Source organism: Neocloeon triangulifer, unplaced genomic scaffold, assembly GCF_031216515.1.
Source record: "Neocloeon triangulifer isolate White Clay Creek 2 clone unplaced genomic scaffold, ASM3121651v1 ptg000013l, whole genome shotgun sequence".
NCBI classification, from domain to species: Eukaryota; Metazoa; Arthropoda; class Insecta; order Ephemeroptera; family Baetidae; genus Neocloeon; species Neocloeon triangulifer.
The window spans coordinates 2,744,476-2,755,464 of NW_026775555.1; the positions used below are offsets into that span (position 1 = coordinate 2,744,476).

A 10,989-nucleotide genomic window follows, 5' to 3' on the forward strand; every position below is an offset into this window, starting at 1 on the left:
TCGTTCGTTTCAAGTGACTCTCTCTCTCTACATTCTGCAATCTCCTCTCCAGTCAGTAAGTCAGTCAGTCGCAGAGAGGGTTTCAAATCAATTTCAAAGCGATCCGACAAATCCATTTAGCCGACGAGTCAAAGCAGTGCCGGATCTTTTCACGTGGAGAAATGGATAAAAGTTGTTGCTAGCAAAGTCGAGTGCATTCAGAGCGAGAGACGGTTGAAAATAATTAAACAGCGCTTAAAAGAGGCCTTCAAAGAACGAGAAAGAAAGAAATAAAGAAAAGGCCTGCTGACCAGTTGAAATGCACCGACCGACCACTCGAGAGCCTCGTAATCTCTTTCTGCCCTTTTTTCAGCGGCTCAATAATGAATGGCTATTTGCGCGCGCGGTCAATTCAGCGTCGAGACGAACAGCCAGAGAAAAGAAGCAGAAAGAGTTTTTTTTTCATGTATGCATCAAAAGGATTATTATTTTTGTCTAGTTTCAATCAAATTTTATTCAATTGAGGTAAGTTATATATAAGATTTAAAATAGTGTCTGATAATTTGGAAAAGAGATTAATTTAAACATTTAAGTAATTTTCCTTTTAAAGAAATTATTAAAATTTGTGTTGAATTAAAAAAAAAGCTACATTAAATAGTTTCATTTTTTAATAATTTCTTGCAAAAATTTGTATTTATGAAGAATGATTTAAAATATCAGATTAAAAAATATCCAAAAGCAAAAAAGGAAATCAAATTTAAGTTAAGCTATGCTTTTGTAGGAAAATTTAATCCTCAATGAGCAAAATGAAAACATTTTGATTTTTTCTTTTAATTACTCATTATTTTTTCTGAATAATCTGAAATGGGCGATTATACTTGATAATTAAAGATCCACTCCAGTCATAAATATTGCTCTTTATTTTGAAAATTACCGAGTATATCTTGTGAAAACACTAATTGAAAATTCCAAACCATTGCGTCTCAATAAAAAAAACGAGTGATTCGCGCGAAAAACGTGTGAGAATTGAGTAGCCAATCAGATCCATCAGTTTGTTCCAAAAACTACAGAATTTGGTCACATTGGCGCTGCGATCGCTGATTTTGGCAAGTTTTCTGCAGCGCCGTGGGGCATTAGTGGCAAAATCACCGATCGCAGCGCCAATGTGACCAAATTCTGTAGTTTTTGGAACAAACTGATGGATCTGATACGTTTTTCGCGCGAATCACTTGTATTTAGGTTTTTTTATTGAGACGCAACGGTTTGGAATTTTCAAATAGTGTTTTCACGAGATATACTAAAAATTTAGCAATCTTTCAGAAAAGAGAGCAATACACTAAAAAAATTGAATATTGCTTCAGAGAGACAAAATTTCATTGCAATTTCTTGTTCAGAAACAATTTTAACAAACACACTTAACCTACTTTAATGTCTTTGTTCCTTTTTTTTTAAACATAGGTTTAATTTTCTGATGTCATTTTATTTTACACTTTTGATTAAAAAAGTGGGCTCAAAAAAACATGATCCATACATATGCCAGGCACGACATCAATTTGCACTCTGAATTTTCCTAACAAGAACAGACCGAAGCTACGTACGTTGTTACAAAGTGCATGCAATTTTCACAAGCGGCTGCAGAGCGTGGCAATTTTTCGCTGCGAGTGGTGCCGGAAAATGGAAAAAATATCGCCGGCGAAGGGAGGTAGAATGCACTTTTGCTGGCTGCATGTGCCGCCGCGTGCTGCTTTACGACTTTGATTTATATATTCAGCAAAAATTTTGATAAAGCGCACGAGATTTATGGCCAACAATGAAGGAGAAAGAGTGGCCGTAAAACGAAACACGGTCGGGCCTCGGATGAAGAAACAATCGGCCTGGTTGATTGGATTTTACCCAAGGTGCGCTCGGTCGCTTTAAAAGTAGCAAAAAATGGAAAAATTGGCTTGGAAAGGAGATGAAAACGTTATTTATCGAAGGGAGATGAAGGGTTAGTTCGACAAACACGGCGCCAGGGCGCAGCAGAGAGCGGTGAGCGCGGCTGCTCTGTTGCTGTGAAAGCATCAAGTCGACTTGTTAACGAGAAATTCATTTTTATTTCGAAACGTGAAAAAAGGTTTAAAAATTATGTTGCTAATTTCATACAATTCTATATAGCAAAGCTCTGCATTCATAGGAATCTATGCACATAATTACATTTTGCAAATTAATTTAATTTTTTGTTGTGTATAAAAATTAAACAGTTACAAACTTAAAAATTAAATTTTGTTTGTGTATAAATTGATAATTAAATTTAAATATTAAATTATTTTACCGTTTATTTACTATTATATTTTTATTTTTTTAAATAATATTGATAAATTTTATAATACTTCCAAAAAAAAAATATTTTTTTATGCTTTTTTAAACTATGTTTTATGATTTTTTTTTTAAAATTTAAATACAAATACAGAAAGAAATATAAAAACGATAAAAAGTATAAAAATAATATTATCAAATGCTGTCAGAAGTACGTTGAAATCAAAATTTCGTTGATAAAGCAAATTCGTAGCAATTAGGTCCTTTTGAGATACCATTCCATTTAGTACATCTCATTACAGGATACAAAAAATTTAATTATTAGAAACCATATTAATATATTGATTGTGAATTTCTTGAATCTTGAATTATTTAGAAAAAAAATCAAGGAAATTAACAGTGTAAAAAAGATTCACAATATAAAATAAGGTTCGTGAATAATTTTAAAGATGAGACTCAAGACGTATTTCATGAAAATTTCGAATTTTTATATTTTACAATTAGTAATATCAGGCGCCTTTATTCTAGTTTCAGGTTTAGTTGAGTGGTTTAATTTTAAACTATGAATTTACTCATTTTAGGTTTGACTCTATTAACAACTATAATATCAATGATGGCGCGATATTTCTCGAGAAGGAGCTTTTCAAGGTCTCCACACTCAAACTGTAGTTTTAATATTACGATGAGGTAAAATTTTATTTATTATTTCAGAAGTATTATTTTCCTTTTCGTTTTTTTTTTAGTAATATTTAATCTTAATCTACTTCCAGAAAAACAACCAATTTAAAGTATCTGAAATATAAAATTATTTTTGCAGGATTATTTAATTACTTTGTCTCAACCCAGAGCTATGAAATCTTAGAATACTTATATCCAAATTACGATAAGTAGACTTCAGCAGGAAATTTTCCACCGATTATGCTTTTGAGCCATTTCGACAAATCACGGGGCGCTTCCACTAAATTTGTGAATCTCTCTTTCACACACACACGAGGGGTGCGGCGCCGCAGCCGGAACAAAAAGCGGCCATCAAATGAAAAGTTACTACATCGCGGCGCACGCGGCGGCCGTCGTGCAGCTGAAAAATGACACCTATCCGTATTAATAAAAGCCGCCGAGCGGGGGCAAAAAGTTTTTCGGGGCTGCAGCGAGAGGTGCGGCGAGTAATTCGCGTAATAGCGCCGCGGCCTGCACGGCGCGCCAGCGTAAAAAAGAGACGAGGAGAGCGAAAGCAATTTTAAAACTGTCATAAAGCACCGATGGAATTGCAGGCAATCAAAGCAGCAGAGCGACGAGACCATTGCGCCGCCGACACGCTCTCACTACTGCGGACACCGAGGAGCAAAAAGTGAGCAAGAGTGCGCATTGGCAAAAAGTGTCCACAGCCAGCTAGAGCCGCAATTACAAATATTTTGTCGCCCACGCCGATTTTTCCGTCGCTACACGCGCGAGAGCGCGGAATTTTAACACAAAATTTTGTACATAATGTACAAAATTAAGATTTGAAACTTAAAGAAAAGGAAAATTATTTTTAAGTAAGGTTTTTTAATTAAATTTTTATTAATTCCGATAAATTTTCTCTCATTATTGTTTTTTATTTGTCCAAATTGTTACATCACATTGTTTACATTCAATTGTTGAAAAAAATTTAATTGAAAAGAAAGGAATTTTTGGACAAAACGGAAACATCTCTAGCAAAATAAATAAATTAAATTGTTTTCAACAATGTGATGTAACAATTTTATACGAATAAACAACAAAAATAAAAAGAAATGAGAACTTAAATGCACAAATAAAAATAGGTCAATTTTGTGTCAAATGTACGATTCACTCAGAATTGATGAAAAATCACAAATTTTTTTTTGTTTTTTTTTTAAGGGTCAGGCCAAGACAACGTCTTGTCGGCCTGTGCCCTTTATTGGTGGTACAGAAGGCACCACCCAATTATTTTTTTTTTTTATTATTTTTTTTGTTCAACTTTATTTAAAAAATCATCATTTTTTACTGGCATATCCTTAATTTTGGTCCACGTGATGATGACAAACAAAGCTAAAAACTAAAAGAGAAAAAAAAGATTAAGAAAGGATGTGGATTTGGTTGGGGTAGGGGAAGGTCAGATTTTGATATTTTATTATTGTTAAGGATTTACTGCATAATTTTTTGTTTCAATAATTACGTCTATTTTTATTTTTATTTGTACTGCAAATTAAAAATAAAAAGGTTTTCATTTATATTTTGGAACTAAATAATAACCTGTTTTCACCTTCAATCACCTATTTGTAGATTTTTTCCTTTTATCACCTATTTTTGTTTTTAAAATGTCACCTAAAATTACCAATTTAAAAATCTGTTTAAAAAAATGACCTGAAAACACTTAAAAATATCATTTTGTTACAATAATATTTGCATAGTTTCACCTATTTTTCATCTATTTTAGCTCAATAGGCGCCGATTTTGCCCTTCAATATAACTATTTTTCCGAATTCCAGATAAAAGATCTAAATCAACACAAAGAACGAATTTATTTTGAAAAATAGCGTCAATAAACCGAAATTTAAATTAGCTTTTCCCCCATCAGCTAATTTTCCGCTCTCAAACCGAAATCGGAGGGACGATTGAGCCGATAATAAAAGCGAAGCGCCGCGACAATAATTAAAAGTTGCGGCCAAAGTTGAAATGGATTGACAGCCGTGTAATAAAAAGGGCGCCACCGAGGCACCCTCGACACTCACAAAATTGAAACAAATCGCTTTGTTTTGCGGCTGCGAGTCGAGACACGCCCAACAAGCAGGTGCATAAATTTTTATTATATTATTTATTTTTCGTGTTTGCTTTTATCTCGTCTCCGGCTGCCTGGTTGCGAATAAACGGAATTAAAGCGGCCGCTAAAGAAAGAAGGAACATAAATTTCGGTCCCCGGCTCGGCGGCGCGTGGAAATAAAAAAGGAATCGCGAATAAAATGCACCGCGAAAAAAACGAGAGATTCACGGCAGGTATGATTTACGGGGGAAATTTTCCACGCCGGCCGTCGTTGGCTCGTATAATCCGTTTTGGTAGGAAAATTTATGTGCTTTTTGCTAAATAGTTTATACGCGAGCACACACAAGCGCGGCGCCGCTCTAACATAATTTGCATCGCAAATAATGAAATTAAAACCCGCCGCCGACAACGGAACGAGAGCGAACAAAACAAATGTCTGTTTTGATCGAGGGCGTTCGATTTTAATCCGATTGCATTGTGCATTAAATCAAAAAACGAATTAAAAGTTGGGCGAGAAACTCGTCTTTTCATAGACATTGTTGCGGAATAATTAACTCTCCCCTGTTGCCGATGCAGACATAAATTGTTGCGGTTTTCATTGCAATATTGAAATTTCACAAATTTATTTTAGTTTGGAAAGTGTTCATTACAATAATAATAAATTTGATAGCTTAAATTTTGATTATTCAGTTGACAAAAATAATTAAAATTAATATTCCAGCTTGACCAAAAATGATTTTTTGAAAATAATGAATAATTAGATTTAATTTTTAATTTAAAGTTAAAACTTTTATAAGCTAAAAATTACAAAATTTTCATGAAAATGTAGTAGATATTTTTTACATTATTTCTCATCAATATTATTTAGATTGGCAAATGAAGAAAAAATTTGCGTTTTGGCAGCGAAAATCTGACAATTTTCCTTTCTGCAGAAAAACGCACGTCTCATGATCATCACCAAAGGAGCTCGGATCGCCCTCGTCCCACAACTCACTTTCCGCCCCTAATTCACTTCCGTCCAGCCAAGAAAAGCGTCCAGCCTTCAGTCCGATATCAGACGCCGACAACCACCACTGAACTGGAAGAAAAAATTTAAAATATTGTTCTAATTAAATTTAAAAAATCTGTACCGCCTGGATGGATTTTTTCCGCCTGTTCTGAAATTAATTTCATTTCCTCGTCAGTTTTGATTGTCGCCAAATTCATGTCGTTTTCTTCACAGAATTTCCGCGCCTCTTTCCATTCCATCTGTTGTTTAATTATTATTATTTTTAAATTTAGGATTTTAAAATTTAGGATTTAACTTACGACTGAATCTTGGCCAAAGAAATAATTTTTCCCGTTCGATAATTTAATCAAATCGAGCTGGGGCCCTGAGAAAGAAATGCAGGAGTTGATTTATGATATTGTGTTTTGAATGAAACTCACGTGATTTTTTGCAAAAGGTTTGACTTTCCAGCTGAAAGTAAAGAAATTTTACAGTTTACTTTTTTTTAATTTTATTTTTAAAAAAACACATTATTTTTTATGTATTTTTCCATTTGCTCTAATTTCATTTGAAACTTGTCAATCTGGTCCAAAATCGGCAGCGTTGACACCTAACATAAATTAATTTAACATTAATATTTTATTAATGCAACATTAAAAATAAATCAAAGACCTGATGGATTAAGAGATCAAATCTCTCTTTTTCTCCTTTCGAAATTTCAATCAAAATTGTCTGTAGCCGCATTTCAACTTTTTGAGCCGCTTTTTCAATTTCATCCGAAACTACTTTGCTCACGTCACTCTGAGAAAATATTTCAATAATTTTGATTAAAATTTCCACAGGTTTTTTTACCTTTAGCATTCCAAGCGCGATTTCATTTCCATCATTGCAGCTGTGATCTTTGTATTTCTGTCAAAATAAAAAACGAGATGAAAATTTAAAAGTCAATTTGATGCTTTTTCTTACCATTTTATAGAGAATAGCAGAAAGGGTGCCGAGATTTGCCAGGGCGAGGATGACGAGCAGCGAGAAAGAGAGCCATGGAGGCACTCTTGAAGGCATTGACAATTCCATGATGCAGATGTGCTTCAAGTGTTCAGCTGGACGGCTCTCTGCATTATAATGAGGGTCCAATTCTCGGTTTAAAGTATTAGCGTCCAACGTTTATACATATATGTATTTATGATAATGGCAAACGTGACTCACAAGGAAAAATAAACAAAATCCTAATTCCAAAGTCAGTCATTTATTTGTGCCTATGAGTTTTATATAATAACATTTCAAATTCATATTTATTGGGCATTTGATACATTAAAGCAAACTTGATTATTCATTTTATAGACAATGACTGGATTTAATTAGTGATAATTATACACAACCGATCAGATAAAATGAAGAGATTGTCAGAATTTGCGTTTTTCAATCAACATGAAACTAAATATATGCCACTGACATATTAATAATTTTAAAAATTCAATTAATTCAATTCTTATTTTATTAAATTTTATTTTATGAATTAAAAGTATTAAAAATAAAATTTAATAATTTTATATTTCTAAATAAAATAATGTTAAATTAAAAAGAAAAGTAATGATTTTGTTAATTATAAGTTAAAATTTTATTTGATTATTTTTATAAATTTAGTTAAAAACAAGTTAATTTAAATTTAATTTACCAATCTAAATTTTTTTTTATGATTAAAATAAAATTATGTTATTTGCACGAGTCAGGAAGTTGGCAGACGAAAAAAGCTTTATAACTGCATGGCTGGTCAAAGAGTTTTGACTTGTAGATTGAAACGCAAGCCTCTCTTTCGGCGCCAAATGCATTCGGCTCTCCATCTTTCCACCAACGGCTGATGTGCTCCAGTTCAGATCCGTCACCCCACAGAAAGTGCCCGGCTGATTGCCCCATATCAGACGCCGACAACCAAAAATAGTCTGTGCAGCAGAGCAAATAATTAAATTATATTATATATCAGTTATTTTGCTTTGAGATCAGTATATTTTTTTTTAAATTTGCACTTAAAATTTTACTTGAGCTGATCACAAATAGTTATACCTATAGTCCAGAAGCTTTGGAGCTCATTTTCATCTTCGATCGTGGCCAGGTGCATTCCGCTATGCTCGCAATATTTCTTAGCCTCTGTCCAGTTGACCTAATTGAATTCGTTAATTAAATTTTTGAAATATAAGCAAATAATAATGATGACTCACCATAGAATCGTTATGAAAGTAGTAAGAATTTCCGCTTTTCATTGTTGTGAGTTTGTTCTCCGTACCTGAAAAGTTCAAATTTATTAATGATAGAAATTTTTCAGGCAATTAACGAAGTACGCACAAACGTTCGGCGAATGTACTATTATTATCCATGAAATATATTTTTTTCAAATTGAGAGATTTATGTGAATTAAATTAGAAATTGGTGAAAAATGATAAACTCACGGACTTTGGTGCAGAGAAGGTCGTTTTTTAGCTGAAAAAATTCAAATGAAATTGAATTTCATCGCACTTTGAGGTTTTATTTTCTGAAATATCATTTTATTATGGACAATTTTTATTTCTCACCTTTTCAATTTGTTGATCTTGCATGCTAGTGGCGTTGACCAATTCGTTTTCAAGTCTATCCACTTTTTTCATCGCTTTCACCACCTCTCTAGAAAACACGATTCGCTCGGCCATCTGACGTCATTATTAAAACCAAAAATATTTATATTTTCATGAAAATATCTCACCGATTGGAAAAAGAGTCCAGCTGAGAAGGCGAGATTGACGGTCATCAGCAGGACAAGAACTTCACTCCTCTGGATCCATTTTTTCGAATTTTGTATTTTTCGCTGCTCAGTCGGTTGCAAAATGACCAGCACCGATTCGCCTGGCTTCTTCATGTGAGAAGATTGTGAACTAAGTAAATTATAGAAATATAAAGAAAAAAATTCAAGTAAATACCATTAAATCCATGGCGAACTAAACGAGTCAACTGATAACTGTGAGCAGCTCGCGAGGTGGCATAAAATAAATGAAATTGAAAACTCGGTGTAGGCACTCTAGGTAGAAAACTTTGCTGAATCGGATTTTTCGAGCGTCGTCTCCTTCCTCCTGCAATCGGTGCGAAAAACTGAAAATTGCCACTGCACACATATTTAAAACCGTAATAAAAGATAAATTAACAAAGTAATAACAAGCCTGATGCATAATCAAACATGATTTTAGATGTTTACAAAACTATTCAAAATTCAAAAATATATTTTATTGAAAATACCTCATCATAGAACAATTCTTCAGTATTTAAATTAATAAAAGCGAAATTTGATATCAATTAAAATTTTAATTAATTTAAAAATTAAAATTATTTTTAATTAATATTTTTAACAATTTATAAATTTTAATAACATATTGTAAAGTCATGTTTTGTCTTTTCCCATACGGGCGTAGTCGTTGATGGAAAGCACTCGGTTTTCACATTTCTCGAGGTGGTATTGGTCGCAGATTTTGTCGCATAATTTGCATCCTTCTCGGGCCGTATGGAAGGTTTTGTCTTTACAAATGAAGTGGTGGAATCTGTGGACTGCGAACCTTAATTAGTTATTTTATAGTGAACATAATTTTAGAAATAAATAAATATCATTGATTTAAACGGAACGTAAATTTGATCGCCTATTCAAAAAAATATTTTGACAGTCATGTTTTGCAGTTTGTTGCTTTATGAATGGAAAAATGATTGCTTCATAAAAAAAAACATTTTATTGAAAATAATACTAAATAAATAGTGTTCCGTTTGCAAACTAACAATTTGACTAAATCATCGATTTTGTAGGACGGGCAAATAAATTGATCGCGATGCACCTGATCGTGTGCACCCCTCTGCGTTTGCCAAGGTGGTGTTTGCGCGGCGCACTTGGGCGTGCGATTTATCGCTGCCAACGCATACAGGCGAACAATGCAATCAGCCGCTCATGGCTCGCTTCACCCGCCGCGCGTTCACTCGCTGCGATGATAATAATTCGCCCAACTCATCTATTATTATTTGCTCGCCGAGTCAGTCGGTTTAAGCTGCTGCTGACTCAGTCGAGAGTGAGATGCAAATTTGTTTGTTGTTCGCCGTACGTCTCGTCACAACGCATCTCTCTCGCGAATATGCATTCAGATGCCAATCGTAGCGTGAAGTCTGTTTACTTGCTGGCCTCGATAACAATGTAATATGCACTTTCTGCTGAATGGTCTCGTTACTTCCAAACGCAAACATGATGCGTTTCTCATGAGCCAGATGCAGAAGAGAAGAAGTGCAACAATCGTCCAAGTGCCTCATTTGCATTCTGCCGCAGTGCATTAATTTTTTTTGCACTATTTTGCTTTCTCGTTATTCAAATGGAAGCAATATTTGTTTTAAAACTCATTTAATTATGATAGATTCTAAATTTAGCATATTTGAATTGTTCCAAAACAAGCAAAATCATTTCATTTTAACAATTTTGATAAATTCTAGAATTTCTTTTGTTTTTTTGAAGAAGTTGACACTCGAGGAGATGATCATGGAAACGAAGAGATCGGGCTTTTCCTCGGTGCAGAAAATTGGAGTTATTAAAAAACAATTTCTCTGCAACAAGGAAAAGCCCGATCTCTTCATTATTTCCATTTCTTTTATTTACTTGAAATAATTTTCCTAATTATAAATTTTTGGTATATTTTGATGTCAGGGGCACATTTAAAAGTTTAGAGGGAATTAAAACGGGAAAAGAAATTGACTTTTTTAAATTCAATACATTTTATATATCAATTTTATTCACCATTCTTAACATGATGCGCTGCTGAAAAGTTTGTTTCCTCATAAATTTTGAACATAAAAATAAAATTATTATAAAATCGCCCACCAATTGAAATTTATCATTTTCGATCAAGTGTCCAATACACACACACACATTTCACATTTTCCATTCTGTCTCTCTCCCAATCTATCGGAAAGCGAT

At 33.5% G+C, this 10,989-nt stretch overlaps 1 protein-coding gene across 2 annotated transcripts; it reads right to left on the minus strand.

The window, feature by feature from the left end:
* Nucleotides 1-7,594: 7,594 nt before the first annotated feature.
* On the minus strand, nucleotides 7,595-9,117 carry LOC132198865 (uncharacterized). Of its 2 annotated transcripts, none has more exons than XM_059623135.1 (7): nucleotides 8,972-9,017; nucleotides 8,758-8,926; nucleotides 8,591-8,704; nucleotides 8,468-8,498; nucleotides 8,240-8,304; nucleotides 8,085-8,181; nucleotides 7,595-7,963 (listed from the first exon to the last, which is right to left on the minus strand). In XM_059623135.1, the coding sequence occupies exons 2-7, from the start codon at nucleotides 8,908-8,910 to the stop codon at nucleotides 7,737-7,739; spliced, it is 687 nt and encodes a 228-aa protein (XP_059479118.1). In that variant the 5' UTR covers nucleotides 8,911-8,926; nucleotides 8,972-9,017; the 3' UTR covers nucleotides 7,595-7,736. The 2 variants fall into 2 exon arrangements, with proteins under 2 accessions (XP_059479118.1, XP_059479117.1); XM_059623134.1 differs by having other exon boundaries at nucleotides 7,603-7,963; nucleotides 8,758-8,904; nucleotides 8,972-9,117.
* Between the last annotated feature and the right edge of the window lie 1,872 nt (nucleotides 9,118-10,989).

Excerpts from the sequence above, each read along its gene's own strand:
- LOC132198865 (XM_059623134.1), bottom strand. Across the intron at positions 8,182-8,239 it reads ACTTTCATAACGATTCTATG|GTCAACTGGACAGAGGCTAA; the intron begins GTGAGTCATCAT and ends GAATTCAATTAG. Across the intron at positions 7,964-8,084 it reads CCAAAGCTTCTGGACTATAG|ACTATTTTTGGTTGTCGGCG; the intron begins GTATAACTATTT and ends TCTGCTGCACAG.